This window comes from Euleptes europaea, chromosome 11 (genome assembly GCF_029931775.1).
Source record: "Euleptes europaea isolate rEulEur1 chromosome 11, rEulEur1.hap1, whole genome shotgun sequence".
Classification (NCBI taxonomy): domain Eukaryota; kingdom Metazoa; phylum Chordata; class Lepidosauria; order Squamata; family Sphaerodactylidae; genus Euleptes; species Euleptes europaea.
Window position 1 is genome coordinate 32193451 of NC_079322.1, and position 19268 is coordinate 32212718.

The window sequence follows — 19268 nt, forward strand, 5'->3', positions numbered from 1 at the left end:
AGTACTCTCAAAATAAAGCTTGCACATTTGCACAACTAGATATCAAATTTGTATTTTTGGAAGCCTTGTGAAAAGTTAGCTATTTGAAGTTTCCTATTAGAACTATAAAGCAGATTTACAGAAATGATAATAATGTGGTATGGGTTAAAAGAATCCAATAAGAAGCCTAGCACAAGTCAAAGCGATGTGTATTAAATCCATGAATATGAGATCAGCACTGCTTATTTGTTTTTGTGCCGTCAAGTCACAGCTGACTATAGATGTACCTAAAAATGCATAGCGATCCAAAGCAACCAATTAAACGAACAAAGTGATTAGTGAACCACTACCTCAAAAAATGACTAAATAAAATAATGAGAATTCTTACAGCGAAGGGCAATTATGTTTAAAGAAATATTTATAAGCAGCTCCTTATCAAAAATTGGCACAATCTAACAGGGTAGCTCTTGACAGATTTATAATATTGAGTTCTTAGAATTGAGTTCTTAAGGGTCCTTATAGCACTGCACCTTTTAGAAAGTCCAAGATAAGTAAAACAAACAAAAAGAATACAAGCCAATCACTTAACACAAAACTTGATTTAACTTTATTTTTCCCTATAGTCAACAACGGGTCTGCATTGAGTTTTAAAGCAACAAAGTAAAATAATCTCAATGACAAAGGGTCAGAAATCCAGACTTGGTATTTTGTGAAAATGTTGCCACTGCATTGTAGATCTAATAATCTCTTTACTCAAAAATGAATTTACAAATAAAAATTATACATCTGAGAAAAATCAGCAGTAACATTCTCACTGAGCAATAGATAATTTTGTTTGGAAGGTACATACTATTCTGCTTTACACCAATACATCTGGTATAAGCTGTCTCCTATATCAAAATTATAATCCTGTGGCTGTCAAGGGAAACCCACCACTTTTTCTCTTTTTTAAAACTTTATTAAAATAACTAAACGTTCAAAGTTCATAAAGTTTCCTATAGCTGGAAAGTGAACATGTTCAATCCCCATTTGTATTTAGTGCACTTGATAAATTGTCTTTTTTTCATAACGTATAAAAGACAAAAGCAAATATTCAAGCAGAAGTTTCATAACTAAAGCACTAAATAAAAATATGAAGATACGCTAGTCATTTCCAGGAAATCCAACCCCAAGGAAAGGGCAGGGTAGGCTTATAAACCCCTCTGCCTTTTTGATAGCCACAGTGAGGGAGTTTGGATACTTGTCAATTTTTTTCCCTTAATTGTTATGACTTGTAAATATGTGCAGCTAAACAAGTTCTGAAAACACCAGGTGCTGCGGTGCTCAGTAGCATTCATTACTGTCGTGTCAGATTTAAGATACAAATGTAGCCCTTGTATCTACACTGTACAAGATTTGCCCCTTGTACATTTCAGGAGCATGCCTGCATAAAGGGCAGTGAGACACCCTCCCCCCTTTTCAAAACATGTTGTGTCATCCAATTGTATCACCTGTCCCGTGATTCGTGAAACCTGCAACTTGGTTTTCAGTCCTGAACACAACATACAGCAAGAAAAGAGTATATAGAAGAAAATCTTGTAAAATAAATACCTCAAAAAGGAGTCGTTCTAATATCTGAATATAAAAAATATCCACACTTCTGAGAGTGTCAGACTGAGAATAGTCAATTCATACATTACCATTCCAGTTAAGATATTGCTGTTCAGCTGAACTTAAAAAACTGACAAGTATGCATGTGCCAAGGACCGAATTAGAAGGGCTCTTTGGTGCAATCAGTCCAAATTCTCAATAGGTTGGAAGGACAATATGTACCAATTAAAAAATAATAATTCTGCTGCTAGACCTGGATAGCAGCTCTGTCTTGCTCCACAATACAAATCTATAACAGCTGTTCTCGACAAGCCAATTTTTTTTTAATGTCAGACATTGCCTGAAAGTTTTGTACAATAATCTGGACCAATGATGGTTCTGTACCCTCATGTTGCTGTGAAACATGACTTGAGCTAAAGGCAAAGACTGGTTATCTCAAGGACAACTGCTTCATATTAGCAATCAGTGTATTTAAACTGTCTTCCTGCTGGGTCTCTTGCCTTTCTTTAAAATTAGTTTATTCTTAATGTAGCCACGCTTCCTTTTGGCAGTCTAAAAAGAAAAACAGAATAGTGTATTAGTTAATTATAATGCTCTAGTGACAGCATTTTTGAATTTCTCTTGAACTCCTTAAATGTTAAATTTAGGTTGGGGCTGGAAAAATGGCAAGCAGCTGGTTACCCGGGCACCTAGAAACTAGCACCTAAGAATCAGGACAGTTTTTCAAGCCCTGACCATACAGTGACTTATTTGGCGCACTATACATTTGAAAACTAGTAACCCCCCGCCCCCAAGAAAAACCTTTTGTGTAGAAGATATTCTGCTATTGGGAATTTCCAGTAAACTGGAAGTATTTTAGAATTTCAAGGCTGTTGTATTGGTATTACATAAAACCAAAAGTATACCTTGCATAGGGGCCTTTGAACAGTTGTGCTGGTGCCACTACACCCTGCTCAAAATCCACGAACATCACCAAAACGGGGACATTTTTTTAGAAAACTGGGCTGTAATGTTATTTTCAAAGTAACTGTAGTAAAATAGAACACCTCCGCAGTTCCTTTCATATTACATTGGGAAGAAACATTGAGCATGATCCTTTTTAGTGCTCTGCGTTATTCTGATGTTTTTTAATAAAGGGTTATATACAGCACCCACTTTTTTCTTCCTGTGTCCTACAGAACTCTTACTCTGGTATCTTATTCCAAATTAAGTTGTTTACATTTTGGTCTTAGAGCTACCCTGTTAGTTTCATCAATTAATCACTATGTTCTTGTGTCTTGAAGTGCACAAAGCAGTCCAATTGTGTAAAATTGACCCTGAAGAACTGTCTACCACACAAAACAAAAGGGTAATGGTATTACTATTCTACAGCCTGGTGAATCCTTATGCCTGACATATAGCAGTTTTGGCACTTGATCATAAACCTCTACTTGCACAAGCTACCATATGCAGGATGTCATACTAAATGTAGTACATAAATTTACCACATCTACTTAGAGGAACTACATCCTTATTGCAACTTCATAGTGCACTTTCTTAAAAGGAAGGAAAATCTTATAGACTTTCTGAACCCAAATGCTAATACAAAAACCACTTGCAGCTATATAACACTGCAATTCATGGTACGGCACGTATACTTGACTCGTCCACACATTTGTTTTTCTAAAAAAAGAATGTAGCTTTTTTCACTTCAAGGACTTAAAAAGCGGAGACAAGACCATTGGCTGAAACCTGCACTTCAGTACATAGCAAATGCAAATTAACCGTGGCAATATGTCATCAGGAAAGACAGTACAATAATTTAAACACATGAATGCTGCACATTAAAATAGAAGTTGAAATGCTTATTATATCACTTGCAAACATTTACATGATCCACTAACAGCACCAAATTAAAATCATAGTTGGATACTGCAGACAGATTGTGGTCACATTCCTCCCTCCATAATGAGTTGCAGGTTATGAGTTTGCATGCAGTTAGTACTGTGCATTTAACAACACAACAAACTTTCTGCCATACCATAGTAAGATCTGAATACAGCAAGTGATAGCTTTTGGGTGAAACACAAGGTTTTTTTTCCTGTAAAGAGTGCAAAAATATGCACTTCTTACCTCCCCATTCAGAGCAGCAGCATGAATATTTCCATGCAGATGCTTCTGTACACCCAAATAAGATGCACATGAAAGAAGCCAGGAAGCCAGATAGAAACACCAGATAGGGAGAACCCAGGGAAAGGAGGGGGAGTAAATATAGCAGACAATATTTGTGCATACAAGCAACAGAGAAGCCAAATCATTATGAGGAAAACAGAAAGTTAAAAAAAAGAACAGCTAAATGGTGATTAATAAATTTAGTCTTACCATCAGGCTATGCAAGTTTTAATTTAGGGCCAGTTCACACAATACAAAGTCCTTGTGGCAGAGTACATGCAGAGAGGGCTTCAGTATTTCCCTGTACTGTTTTCACATACAGAAACTGTCCTGGGAAGCTGCTATTTGCTCTGCTGGGAAACCCAGGTGTAATGATGGCTATATGTAAGTTTCCCAACGAAGCAAGCGGTAGCTCCCTATGGCAGTTTCAATTTGTGAAAACAACGTGAGGCGAAGACTGATGCCTTCATTTGCTCCATGGGCACAATTGGGACATGGTCCTTGCAAGCCATGTAATTCCTGGTGTATGTGTAACACAAAGTCCATGTAGCCACCACAAGGATTTTGTACTGCGTGAATTAGCACTCTGTTCCAGTGTCAACTTACTAACCAATCTACCTTGTGCATTCTCCACACAAGTCATCCTAGATAAATACATTTTATAAATCCAACCCTAAAATTTATACAACGGTGGCCCTGACATGAATGACCTTACTAAAAGTGTCACCACTGTAAAACATTGTTAATTTAGCAAGGCTCTAAAAACCTTTGTTATTGGTTTTATAAGGAATCATGCAAAATCAGAGGAGTTTATGCTTTAAAAATAATTTTCTTTTCATGCGTGAGCACTTTATTGAGTAACAGATTAAAAACAGCACACAAAAAATAGTGGGTACCATGAGTAGTGTGTTTTAAGTGAGATGATTTCCAAAAAGAGTAAGAAGCCAGACACTCAAGCTGTCAACAAAAACTTCAGATTTAATTATTTTACAAAAAAAGGCATTCTGAAATTTCGAGGCATCACTTTTCCACTTTTCAGAAAGACACTTTCACATTTTACTGAGCGAGCTGCCAGTTACTGAAACACTACTAATGAATTTTAGATAGTATACTTTGTTACATTTAGCTGGGGTTTTTAAAAGATTCTAACACAGCCTTTGACAGTCTGCCAATTTAGCAACAATAAAATTTGGTTGTTCTCACATGCTCGATTAATCAGAGTGTTAGTTAACCACTGTCGCCATTAGGCAGGTCTGATCTTCCGCACAACTGTCTCTGTATTTTGCTAGTGGACAAAACTAATACAGCTGGTAAATGTATTTAACACTGTAAACCTCCGTTGAGGTACTTCACTGGGAACCCACCTTTTTTGACAAATACTTCTGTTTTGGTAAAATGTTGGTTAGCCTAGGCTTATGGTCCAATGTCTCTCGGTTGTCTAGGTGTTTTACTTTGTATATTCTAACAAGCCAGTGCTCTGATGTAAAGGCTTCCTCCAAATGTTTAAACTTAATGTCCTTGTTGCCAATCTCAGCATTGCGTGTGCGGTCAAATCCTGGGGGTGTCCGAAAATCCAGCTGCAAAATTAATACCAAATATTAGCTTGCAGGAATGAACAATGCTGCGAACAACTAGTCATATATATTATTGCTTTGAAAAATGAGCTGTATTTAAAATACAGTTTCAAAACTACATTACATGAGTTTGCATGTAATATTTTGCAACAGGTCATCATCATGGGGGGCCAAATTTTAAAACCTTAGAGCATTAAATAATACTCTATTATTTTGTCTTTAATGTTATTTCTTTAATATTTAAGACACTTATAGATCATCTCCCCAATAGTTGTATGCAACTGGTGTACAATTACTAAAAATATAAAGAAATACAACATATGCTCAAAAAGTAAGTAAACCAGCATCAACCAAAGAGCAGACAGAAACAAGTTAACCATAAAACCAGGAACGACAAAACAGAATAGCAAATAAAATCAAGTTAAAATTATCAGATTCTTGTCCTACAAACACACACTGCTCATAACAATACTCATTTGAGCTTAACTAAGTTGATACAAAATGGAATGGGCACAAAAGGCCCCTTCAGGAGGTATTTCTTCCTGCACTTGAGAATTGGAAAGGGGAACTTGCATGTTCTATACTAAGAGCACTCACCCCCACCTCCCTTCCCTCTGCTACCCCTGAAAATCTTTTGCTGAATATTGTGGTACATTCTTTTTTCATGCCTCAAGATGGTTCACAAACCCCTCAAAAATTAAAATTCTCACCTTCATTACATGAACTTGATTCTAAAGTGTAATTTACTATTTTCTTTATAAATAATAACTGCAAACTTGTTAATAAGAAAAAAAACCCTAACTATAATCCTTTTGGCTACGTTTTTAGTCAAACTGCAGAAAGCTGATCCAAAGATCAGCTGAGTACTGTATACATATAGAAGTAATACTTTACAGAGCTACAGCCAAATTATATTCCTAATTTACATATTCCTATTAACCCCTGCAAGAGTTCACATGGATACCCGAATTGATGGCACAGTGACAGGAGACGCATTGGTTGAGTTGGCATTCAGAAAGATGCTGTTGCTACCATGTTCAAGGACAAACAGATATATAATAGAACTCTGCAAATGGTTTAGATACTTGAACTGTAGCAGCACTGCTTATGGGACTGTACAAAAACGTCTAGTAGATAATGTAAACTTCATGGGAATGTGCTAAAGGCTTTCATAATAATGAAGCTTGGTTAGCCTGATAACAGGAAGTACAATTTGGTGTTGTATAAAAAGTGACTTCCCAATAAAATTAAACTGATAATCTGTGGTGTAAAGCATCTAACTTCCATTCCATACCAACCTGAGACAAAAGGTATTGTAGAAAGATTTAATGGAATGTGGGAAGAATGCTTAAAACTTATGTGGCCGAGCATCCAAACAACTGGGGTGTGACTTTTCTGTGTTTATTTATGCAGAGGAGTGCTACAAGACAGCATCGGGTTCAGTCCCTTTGAATTGTGGTCTAGGAAATAAGTTCAAGGGCAATAAGTAACCCACTCCAGCTCAAACTGCAACCATCCACTATATGATGTTGTTAACCATCAAATTAAGACAATTTTTGGGAAGAGAGGCATGTGGCGGTCATTCGGACCAACCTACGAGAAGGCATTACTTTAAACAGACACATGGAAATTAAAACTTCTTTGGCTGAATTAAAGCAATACATTAACCACTAAATCACAGTGCTGCTTGGTGAATGGATGTACCGCAGAGACACAGCAGCCAATCAAAGCGGGCTCCGAATCAGCCAATAGGAACTGTACAGGTAAAAGTTGAAGATCTGATGGGGAGGTTGTTAGAAGAAGATTGGGAGTCAGACAAAGTTAGGTTTTGAAGACAGTCACGAATTAGGGTTTCGGAAGTTTGAGACAGAAGAGTCCCCAGGAAATTCAACACAAGGGCCCATGAAATACTCCCAATAAAATCTGCATCATTAGTACCTGGATACATATAAAAAGGGAAAGAATGGCTAGCTCTTCATACAAAATCTAAATACTTAAACTTAAAACTTGTAAAAGGAACAAATCTCACCAACCTGCATTTCTCCAAATCTGTAATATGACATTTTATACATGAGACAGTTTAACAAGGTTGGAGAGCCTGCTTTGTCCACCCGAAATTCTCCCTGGGGAGTAAAGTAGTCACTTTCCTTAAAGGAAAAAACAACAGCAACAAAATCAAGTTAGTTTTATCTGACATATCCTAAATGATCCCCAGCCAGTTGGTAGGGTAGCAAAATAGGACCACACACAAAGAAGTCTTGCACATACTTAGGGACTCCAAATTCTTTGAGGACATAGTAGCAATGCTATTTCTTTAAGAGCTTACATGTCGATTTCAGAGATTCAAGTGTATGGTTCAATTTTGTGTTTAGTAAGGTGCATGTATGATCACCATTCTTGGATTTTTTTTTTTTTAGATTTCTTGCCTGCAATTCAGGGTTATAATCTGTCTCAATTTCATCTTCACAATCAGACATGTTATGCTGAATCAACATGTTTGCCAATGGCCCTTAATTACTGATTCTCCAACAGCAAATACATCGTTGAATGTTAAGATGACATCATAATGCTGAACATGGTCCACCTTTTTGCAAGGGAGGGTACCCAACATCAGGGAAGCTGTAGGTTTGCAGAAAAATCAAATTGGCGGGGGGCGGGCGGGCGAACTGTTGAAACAATTGCTAATCTTGGGAAGACAATGCAACTTGAAACAAAAAAGAACATGTGACATAGCAACCCCTCAACTGACACTGTCAAAATGTACAGTGGCAAGTGGGGTGGGAGAAGCAGTCAGTAGGGGGAGCAGAGATGGGATTTACCCTTCCTCACAGACTGTGCAATTGGACAATTATAGTGCTAATGCAGAGTATCTGGGAGCTGCAGGACGTCCAGCAAATCTGGTGTAATTTGCCACTGGACGTATGGCAGAATGAGAGGCAAGGTTTTGTCAGATGGTACCCAAATAACTGTCCTAGCAGATGTGTTGCATCTTTCCAGGGATGGGTTACTCGTGCTTTTCTTTTAATTTCTACTTACTCTGATGTCTTTAGGATGTTCACCTTCGGCTATCCTCACCATCCACAAGAACTTGTTGATATCATCACCAGAGTAGCCAATTACACCTCCAAAAATTATTAACACATAATCCACATCCAGACTTCTCATGATCTCATAAGCTGCTGTCTCATTTGAAGACATAGCTTTTCCGACCTGCAATAAAGTTGGTTATTTTAAACCTCTACACAAATTCTTGTCCACAACCTAAAATAAACATTTTCTGTAATTTTCTGTTTCACTTTTAAATCAGGGCCCTGCCATATATATTTCAACAGGTCATTTATTTCATGCTAAGTAAGTGTATAATCTAGACAGCTGAGGCCTAGCTGAAAGTTTTGTATTCCTGGCCCCTTGAGAAGAGAAACCATCACTTTCAGAATGTGATAAAGCAGAAATGAAAGAGGATTTTTCATATATTGCGTGTGTTCTAGCATTTATAATCCCTGACCACATTTTTTATGTTGGTAGTTATCAAGAAAGCTTTAAGAGTGGAGTGGACATGTTCATGGAGGAGAGGGGTATTCATGGCTACTAGTAAAAATGGATACTAGTCATGATGCATACCTATTCTCTCCAGGATCAGAGGAGCATGACTATTATATTAGGTGCTTTGGAACATGGGCAGGGCAATACTGCCGCAGTCGTCTTGTTTGTGGGCTTCCTAGAGGCACCTGTGTGAATAGACTGCTGGACTTGCTGGGCCTTGGTCTGATCCAGCAGGGCCTTTCTTATGTTCTTAAGGATCATGAAGACTAGCAACTGGCAGCCCTCCCCCAACTCCCCTCAGCCGCCATCTCAGAGTGTGAGGAACAGTGATGATCACAGCTCCCTTGCAGTGGGAACCCTGCAGGCCACTTCCTAACCCTTATTTTATTCCAAGTCGACCTTCAGTCAAATTAAGTTGTTGTTCTACCTGGCTTCCCTGATCTGAGTTCTTGGCAAACCCACAACTGAAAACTCAGAGCACCTTTGAAACACAAAATATTCTAGACTTGAAATTACTGCATACAATTACTCTGAAAGAATTTTACTTTAAAAAGATCTTTGGAAAGTCACATTGAAGTTAAATGGACTTCCAGTAGAGGACGTCTTAGTATTTATATGTAAATACATCCTGCTTTGTATCCATCTGCAACAAGTGAGCATAACGAGAAATACCAGTATAGCTTATCCAGCAATGCACAGCTAATATTACATTGCTGAATAAGCTATACTGGTATTTCTCATTATGCACACTTGTTGCAGATGGATACAAAGCTGGATGAATTTGCATATAAATACTAAGACATTCTCTACTAGAAGCAAAACTGCTATGTACAATATTTAGAATGTAATCTTACATTCAACATTAGGCTTATAACATTTTAACTATAATTGCATCGAAATAATACAGCCTAAATGCCAGTCTTATTCAAGGTGCTTTCAAATGATGCCTTGTTTAGTCTTTTACAAGATAAAATCTATTTAACACCAGGGACTGAAATTAGTTTTCTTTCCTAGACTAGAAGACAGAAGATGCTGAAATCAATTGCCATCACATGGACTGTTTTCATACATTACTGTCTCCCTTACAAGAGTTGACAAAAGGGAAGCCAAATAAAGGGAAGTTAATTTTAACATCCAAAGTTTATACTGATGCCATCCCTTGTTCTGTTTCAATGTTTAGAGAATAAAACTGAAGACTGTGTTCCAGTTAAAACTCATAATAATCAAAACCTCATTACTGCCATGAAAATTATAACTATTTTTTCTCACATTAAGTTGTAAATATTTATAAATACAAAGTACTATGTTAAATGTCCCCGCACATTGAATTACTATTACGTACCAAGGCTATGTGGCTGTTATTCCAAGTATTATTGTCAACTAGAGTAGTCCGATTTGCCATTCCTGCTATTTGATAGCCATAATCCCACCAAGACATTACTCTGGCATGTTCGTCTGTGTTTTGCCTTAGCCAGTAGTAGGCTTCTCTGAAGTCATCCAAGATGTTCCGAGTACTGAAACGCAGGAAGCAGTTTACAGCTAGTGTAAATATAACTACTATTAGACAGCAGAATTGTCTTGATTAGATCTAATGTGTCACATGATGCCCCGAGCAGGTTTTTGCATTCCTAGCCATTTTCACATAGGCAAAAATTCAGTCACTGCTAACAGGCATACAAAATGATTGAGTCTTACCCATCATGATTGTAAGAGGCCAGAACGACACTAGGACTGGAGTAGGCATTGCTAGTGACCCATGTACAGTGAACGGCGAACATCATCAACAGCATCAGCATCAACATCGTAACAATGCTCTTGATATTGGGGCCAAGACCTTCTTCAGTTTTTTCCTGTTCGGAGATATGTTTCCTCACTTTACCTGCCTGAACAAAGAAGCATTGAAGTTTTTGGTCCTCTTAATTGACGCGGAATTTTTTTAAGTTCACAGATCTTTCCTGTGTTCAACAATAACACCACCATCAGCTATCCTTTCACAGCCTTATCTCACAATTTGTTTTCCATTCTATGTGCAACACCATTAGAGATGGTATTTCGAGGCTGGGAGAAGCTGTCCGCACAGTGGCCGATTTTTTTAAAGCGCAGTCACAGTAATGAGTTGCCCAAATTTTGTGTGTGTGTGTGTGAGTGTGTGTGAGAGAGAGAGGGGGGGAGAGAGGGAGGGAACACAGGGTCTTTCCCTCGGCTACGGGACTCTTGCTCTTTTCTATTTCTTCTTTAGACATTTATCTAGTAACCATCTAAGACAGACACCATCGTGACCTCCTGCACCTACCTTATCATAGAGATTTCCTGGGTTTCGTTTATCATCTTCATCACTGCTATCTTCTACTGGTGGATTCTCTCTCTTCATGTCATCACCCAAATAATGCTCGAAAACATTAGAGAAAGCAATTGCCGACAGCATGCAGACCACTGGAGTCAAAGTTAGCATCAGACGAACCATCACTCCAGCAAAGTAAACAGCACTGATTGCATACAGAGCCACTGTGGGGACACAGAACCACTTCATTTTACTATTTGGTATTTAAACGGAATCAGCATTATTAAAGTTAGGATACAAGTTTCAGAAATAAAGGCAACACACACTCTGAGGTGAACGTGCCAATTTTTATTTCTTAAAGTCTACTGCTGGATATAGACCCGCGCCTCTGTCTGAACTGCATTACAACTTCCAATAAAAGGGTTTCTTTTGCCACATTTAGTGATAAGAACCAAGGTTATATTAGTTTTATCTTACTAAGACATCTCACCTCTTAGCATACCAATTTAACAAGCAGCGGGTAGAAGATTTGAGGAATAAAAGAAAATGGCTTTTAAATGACACAACTAAATTACTGCAGTGAGGTTTCTATGAACTCCTGGGCTCATCTGCACTAGTGCTAAAGTAGAAAAGAACTGAACTTGAGTGCTCACAAGTGCTGTTCTGAAAAGGTAATTTTTCAGACTGGATTGAATAAAATGATTCCTTTCTATTGGATTAAGCATCAGATTTAAAATTACCACAGAAGGGAAAACCACAAGCAAACTGGAAACAGGTATTATGTTGTCAACAATGAACTACAGAAATGCTCAAATAATATTATACTAAACTGCAACTATACTAATTTTGATGGAAGAACAGCTTTTACCATTAAGAAGGTCTATCTCTGGAAATGTTATATTTGAGTTTATTTAATTGGTAGTGGATTCATCAGTTTGCATACAACACTGACTAAAATGGGAATATATTTCAAGAGCTATTCATTATTATTATTACTCATACTGTGTGATCCTGGTGACAAGGAGCCACTCATTTCTTAGTGGAAGAAAAAGGATAACTCACAAGGAATTGTGGAAAGAGGAAATATCTTATCCCTCATACCACTAACTCTGAGCAGAAGCACAGAAGAACTTTCTAGACACCATGCAATGGCAGAGAGAGGCTGACAGGGTGGGAGCCCATCAAAGCACTGTGACAGAGATCACTTTTCCTGCCCAAGGAGAAGCTGTTTTCATTCCTTGTGCAAGATGAGCACTGAAGAAGGGCTAGAGAACCCTTTAGTTCCTCCCTGCCCCCATAAACTAAAGAATAATAACCTGTAAGTGGCTTGATACCCTTCAGCTTTAAGACCACTAAGCGGAGTCAGTGCTTCCCCCGTGCTCAATTCTCACGCTGCCAGGATTCTGGAGCAGTTGTTTCCACTCCCTTTTTTGGGACCCTCCCTCACTGAGTTTAATTTGAAATGTCATATTTTCCTGCACGCTTGGGTTCCTCCTGGATATGCAAAAGCCTCCTCCCATGTGGTTCTGGCCAGCCCCATTGTGCCACTTTTGGGGGGCATGAGGGCTATCCAGGCTATTAGAGGGAATGACATTTGAAGTAAACAGTCAATGTAGGGATGTCAATACATCTGAATGAAATCATGTTAAGCAGTGTTTCCAAGTACTAAGGAAATATTTTTAACCAAATAAGAAGAAACATATGATTGAAGAATTCCCTTCTGCTAAGGGAAGAGCCTCCCCACATAGCAGAAAGTAATCTTTGGATCCAGCCTGTTGTAAACTATCACACATAAATGTCAACTTCAGGTTCCCAGTTCAATTTTTAAAAGTTAGTTGCTTCCTCTTACCAAAGACTCTTTCATCATTGATGTTTTTGATACAGAACCACAGCCCTGCTGGGAAAGTACACACGAGAATATGTAGATCAAAAAAGAAGGAAACCCATGTTGTAGGCTGATGCTCAGACACAGAAGCAATGATCGGGATGTGAATTTTCGCATACCTTGTTTAAAAAAAATTCAGTTCAAATTAATTTGAAGGGATGAAACTGACCAAGAAAGTACAAAGGAGCACTGATTAAAATCTTTTAGGTTACCTAAGATGTTGTATATTGTTTACTCAGAAAAAATGCAACACATTCTTAACAGTCTTTGCCTTTCGTAATACTTAAAGTAAACGTTTCTTAAGCTTGAATTGATTTTAACTGATCTCAAAACAAGCATTTTCAAGCTGCCAAAACGTGCTTCTCATTACAAAGTTTTATTTTGTGCCCTTGCTACAGAGGGAGAAAAAATGTCGAGATGAAATGTTCATGCAAAAGTACAACTCCCTATTTTAATAGGAGAATAGGTTTCCAACTAGGGAAATTTCAAAGCACAGATCTTACAAAATAGAGACCATATTCATTTGTACTACATACACAGACCAAGCCATGCAATTGGGTCAAAACTACCCAAACTAATATCCTGAAGCCTTGGCTGTGCCTTTAGATTCCCCAGTCTAGTCATTACCAGCTGGTTCTGAGTTGGCTGACACGGGGACTTAAGGGTAAAAAACAGATGAGATATGGGAAATCCTCAGTCCGATTTCCTGATTTTAAACACACTTTAAAGCTGTGTGGCCCTGACCTGGATGGCCCAGGCTAGCCTGATCTCGTCAGATCTCAGAAGCTAAGCAGGGTCAGCCCTGGTTAATATTTGGATGGGAGACCACCAAGGAATACCAGGGTTGCTATACAGAGGAAGGCACTGGCAAGCCACCTCTGTTAGTCTCTTGCCTTGAAAACCATATAAGGGGTTGCCATAAGTCGGCTGCGACTTGACGGCACTTTACACACACACAGCTTTGTATATGAATGAGAGATTTTGGGCTCTGGGTAAAGGGAAGCCCCCCCCCAACTTATATTTGTCTCAGGGTTTGACAGATCTTGAAAGTGGAACAAAAGCCCAGACCACCAGAATATATTTTATGTATGTAATTGAAAACAAATAAGGAGCACAACACTCTCTTATGTCGTTCTCCTGATCTAGTCCTCCCTCATCCTGAAGCTGCTATTAGCACAGCTTCTGGGGGGGAAATGCAGCAATGGTGTAGGTACCTATTTTCAGGTTTTTCCCTCCACTCAGGCTAACAACAGCTTTGAGGGAGGGGGTCAGCTACTGGAATCAGGAAACCAATGTGAGGAGAAGGTTTTGTCAAGCCCCCTTTCCCAGCCCCACCGTTGCAACCAAAATAAGATTCTCTCCCATCTGGCTGTATTGAAGCCAACCAACAGGCACAAAAAAGATTCAGTCATACATCTCATGTGCAATGCTTGTTTTTGACATCGTAGCAACTTTTTCATATGACAAACACACATTAAAGTGCTGGCACTTTCCAATTTAATCTTCTGTACCACACATCATTTTCATGTAAGAAACTAACCTTCTTTAATGTTTATTTTACAAATCTTAATGAATGAGTAGATGTTTTAGCAGCGCAATTTCTATTGAAAAGGATACCTGTTGTGACAATTTTATAACCATAAGCTCTTCAAAAGGAACACTTAATGATCTGAATTCATATCACTGCTGTTCTGTGAATATTTTCAAACTGGTCCATCACACTGACCAGAACTGACACTTAAAAACTCTAATAGGAAAATTTGTGGCTCTTAAGATCAGAAGAGATTTTACAAACATGAAAGGAGCCAATTTTTCATGCACACAGAAGAGCATCTGAACGGGTTTTTAATATTCCTGCTTACCCAGTATCCCACAGTGAATAGAATCTGCCACTCCATGGTGCAATATAGCCTGAAAATTAAAAAAGCAATATTTAAGACAGTAAATGAATATTATCAAAGATTTCTGTAGAAGTGTGCATCAGCATCAACTTTTATGTATATGACCAAACAAAAGATCCTTCAGAAGGATAGAAAGTCTACCAAATAAGTTACTTGTTCTTTTTAAGACGCATGAACCATTAAGCATCTAGTCAACCTTTTAGTTCAGCTTAAAAAATAAATAAAACTAGTTTCTATAATTTAGGAGCCTGAAGATATTTTATGTGGCACCCAGTGTCCTGAAAAATTGTAGTGCCTGAACCCCTCATTATATCTTGTGAATTACTGAACCTATTTGAAGTGACATCTGGAAGTGAAAAAGCATTCATTTGATGTTATTTACCTGTATATGTTAAATAGATGACACTCAGGAATACAACCCCAGCAGCTAGTGACACACCCAAGAAGAACAAGGTCTGGAATTCTTGCTTTGTTAGCCTGTCTCTCATGTACTGCAAGAAGGCATAGGCCTGCAGCAGTGCAAACACACCTGGTTCAAAAAAAGAGAAAAAGGATGAAGACTCTTGCTGACGTGGTCATACAACTTTCAATGCTTGCTCTAGGTTGGCAAAACTTAGAAGTGGATATAATCCTGTTCACATTATAGGTAGTGGAAAGATTACTAGCCATAAGTCGAAAAGGAAATGTGTTCACTATCCTTTAGTTATAATATTTTTTGCATAATGCAGAGGCATGTAATTCTCTTCTTTTAGATTAAAAAACCCAAATCTCTTGCAGAACCCATTTAGACATGCATTTATTATGGCAACTATCCAATGTTGTCCACGTAGGCTTATTTAGGCATAAGGAATGGAGAGGGAAATCTCCTGGCCCTTACTTCTTGTAAGCAACCTCCTTCGCTATGGTATTATAAGACTTTGGGAAGCTGTAATTCACATCCATACACACATCTCATATCTCTCCAACCTATCTCTCTGTGGCTTTGCAGAGTAGTCTGGTCTCTAGCATAAGATTCTCAAGCACTTTCCTGACTGCTGTGCAGATGTCCTGATAAACCCGATTCACAGAGACCCCCCAAATTATATGAATTACTTGTACAGCACCCTGTAGGAACAGAGTTAGGGGTGTGGCTTATGAGTCCAGTGATGGTGACGGCTTGCAGAGGTTTTATTAAGACCCTCACTTTTGCCCTCATATACTAATAAAGAACTTTTTACCCTACAGATTACCTGAAGAGCAGAATGAGTCACTTTATTACCCACCCAAAAAGAAAAGTTATGGCACTGTAGGACTGTACTGCAGAATCCTAACACAGTTAAGTACATTCAGTAATGGAAACAGTTATTCCTACCTGCAGCTGCCATGTGCTCACTTGTTCTAATTGGCTGAAATCCAACAAAAGGTATCTGCATGGATAATATTAAGCCCACAATATAGAAAGTGCTATATGCTGCAAATGGGGGGAAAAGATAGCAAAACAGGCAAATTACTGTTTGAATGATTTCTTAAAAGTATACACTTAGAAAAAGCACTTAGTTTTATTAATTTTAAGAGAAAAAAAGTTAGTTTCAAAAGAGCCACATTTTTTAAAATAAAATGTTTCTATAGTTTTATCCTATATCTTCAGAAGACCCTTTACAGCATTGTTTCAAATGTCCCACCTGGAACCAGCATTGTTACTTAATAGTATTGTATTAATACTAGTATATAGTATTATATTATATTATTATAGTATAATAGTATTAATAGGTGGAGTGAAAATTGGAGGGAGGAACATTAATAATTTGAGATATGCTGATGACACTACATTATTGGCAGAAAATAGTGAAGATTTGAAACAACTACTGCTGAAAGTTAAAAGAGAAAGTGCCAAAGCAGGACTGCAGCTGAACATCAAGAAAACAAAAGTAATGACTACAGGAGAATTACACAACTTTAAGGTTGACAATGAGGAAATTGAAATTGTTCAAGACTTTCTATTCCTTGGCTCCACCATCAACCAAAAGGGAGACTGCAGCCAAGAAATTAGAAGGAGATTGAGACTGGGAAGGGCAGCCATGAAGGAGCTAGAAAAGATTTTGAAGTGTAAGGATGTGACTCTGGCCACCAAGACTAGATTAATTCATGCCATCATATTCCCTATTACTATGTATGGGTGTGAAAGCTGGACAATGAAGAAAGCTGATAGGAAGAAAATAGATTCCTTTGAAATGTGGTGTTGGAGGAGAGTGTTGCGGATTCCGTGGACTGCCAAAAAAACAAATCAGTGGGTTATAGATCAAATCGAGCCTGAACTGACCCTAGAAGCTAAAATGACTAAACTGAGGCTGTCGTATTTTGGTCACGTCATGAGACGACAAGAGTCACTGGAAAAGACCGTCATGATAGGAAAAGTTGAGGGCAGCAGGAAAAGAGGAAGACCCAACAAGAGATGGATTGACTCAATAAAGGAAGCCACAGCCTTCAATTTGCAAGATCTGAGCAAGGCTGTCGGAGATAGGACATTTTGGAGGACTTTCATTCATAGGGTCGCCATGAGTCGGAAACGACTTGACGGCACTTAACACACACACAGTATTGTTATATGCAACTGGTGAGTATTACTGATTAGAAATCTTCAAATGGCTCCTTTTTTTTTGTAGTGTTCAGGGAAGTTGGGCTGGGGGGAGGATGGGTCAAATATCCCCAAGACAGTCTCCGGACACACAGATGAAACAAAACAAGCAGATTATATTTCATGGTATCTTTCTCCATACAGTGGAGTAGCAGAGAACACGGCAGCCTAAATGTGCCCTTGTAATAATCAATTTACAAATATACATGTTGGACAAGTATTATGGAGATGCAGAAGCGCATGGGCAGACAGTACTAGTCCTCAAAAGCAATGTCCAGTATTTTGGAAACCCACATCCTATTTCTCAGCAGAGCCTCCTCACAACTCAGGCAGTCGGTACAAATTCCTCTCAGTTTTCTTGGTCCTCACTGATCCCAGATGATTTCTTTTCCCCATTTCCCCATCTGGGCAGTGGTGTGTGTGTGTTAGTGAGAACTGGCTGAAAATATATTCATAGCAAAATTACATTTCTGAAATTCTCTCTCCAACTATTAATGTATTAATTCAAATTGCAGCTGTAAATATATTTGATCATGTCCCTGGCCCAGGAATACAACATACTGCTAACACATACAAGCATAAGCTATATTTAATAAACCTCTATTTAATATCATCAAGATTAAATGTAATATATTTAATAAACCTCTATATAATATCATCAAGATTAAATGTAATGAGTACCTGTCTCCCTCCTACACTGGGACTTGTCTCAATATATTTAGCCTTAGCTACTAGATATGTGCTGGGAAGAACAGTGGCATGCAATGCAGCTACAGCAAAGTTAAACAACAGTATTTAAGATCGGTATGTTCATTAAACCAGGACATTTATTTCAGACACATAAAAATTAACCTTGCTACTGTCTTGCCATTCATAATGTCAAAGTTACTGCAACACTGCCATCCTGTGGCATTTAACCGCAAAGGGGATTCACTGTTGCTTTTATTGTTTTGATCTCTTGTACCTACCTAAGAGTGTCTTGCTAACCGCGAAGAGAATCGTGTAAGCTAAGGATCTATTCCCACCCAACATATTATACTTTTAAGTTTTCACACTTTACTGCTGTTTGCTCATGCGAAAGAGGTTGTGTAAAGGAAGTACAGACCCACTCCATTCTACTCCCATGTCCTTCAGAATTTTCTGACACATGATCTTTCACAATAATGGCTTCCTAATCACTTTTGACGGCCCTCCTTTATCGCAGTCTATACAGAACTGAGTCCTCCTGTTACAAAAAAGCTTACCATGGCTGGAATAAGATGTTCAACAGCACACACAGGACTCCCAACTCTGTACTCCATCCCTACCCTGCACTTTGGATGCAAGGTGGTTCATCCACAGTCCCCCCTCTCCTCCGTAAGCTATGGTTCTTTTTTTCCTAGTCAGTAAGAAAGCCCGGTCTTAGAGCCAGACTGGGTAAAAGCAGTGGATGATGGAAGATTAAGAAACCTGTGATTGCCAAACACTTCTCCCTTGCAAATGAACTGTTTCTGCAAACTTCCCTTTGTTATAACTCAGTTATAATAAAGCTAACCGTTATTCGGAATATATCATAGCATGTTGAAAAGAACACCTAAAAGACAAGCCAGGACAGGACTGTATCATTTGGTGTGGCGTTTTGCAAGGTGATTCAGCTACAAAATGGACACTAGGTTGACTTCTCTCAAACTTCAAAGGATAATAGTTTGGCAGCTCCACAGCCCTGAGAGCATTGCTACAAAACGGAAATTTCCATAACTGCTTTTGCTGG

The 19268-nt window shown here is 38.4% G+C and overlaps 1 protein-coding gene across 1 annotated transcript in view; it reads right to left on the reverse strand.

The window, feature by feature from the left end:
- Nucleotides 1-1459: 1459 nt before the first annotated feature.
- Nucleotides 1460-19268, reverse strand: part of STT3B (STT3 oligosaccharyltransferase complex catalytic subunit B) — a 47380-nt gene continuing 29571 nt past the window's right edge. Inside the window, exons 6-16 of the mRNA XM_056857360.1 lie at nt 16256-16354; nt 15287-15433; nt 14866-14914; nt 12968-13122; nt 11131-11342; nt 10533-10720; nt 10180-10351; nt 8331-8504; nt 7328-7441; nt 5085-5297; nt 1460-2121 (exon numbers count right to left, since the gene is read on the reverse strand). Of these exons, the coding sequence (XP_056713338.1) occupies nt 2041-2121; nt 5085-5297; nt 7328-7441; nt 8331-8504; nt 10180-10351; nt 10533-10720; nt 11131-11342; nt 12968-13122; nt 14866-14914; nt 15287-15433; nt 16256-16354 (1604 nt within the window). The 3' untranslated portion in view covers nt 1460-2040. The remainder of the gene's footprint in view (nt 2122-5084; nt 5298-7327; nt 7442-8330; nt 8505-10179; nt 10352-10532; nt 10721-11130; nt 11343-12967; nt 13123-14865; nt 14915-15286; nt 15434-16255; nt 16355-19268) is intronic.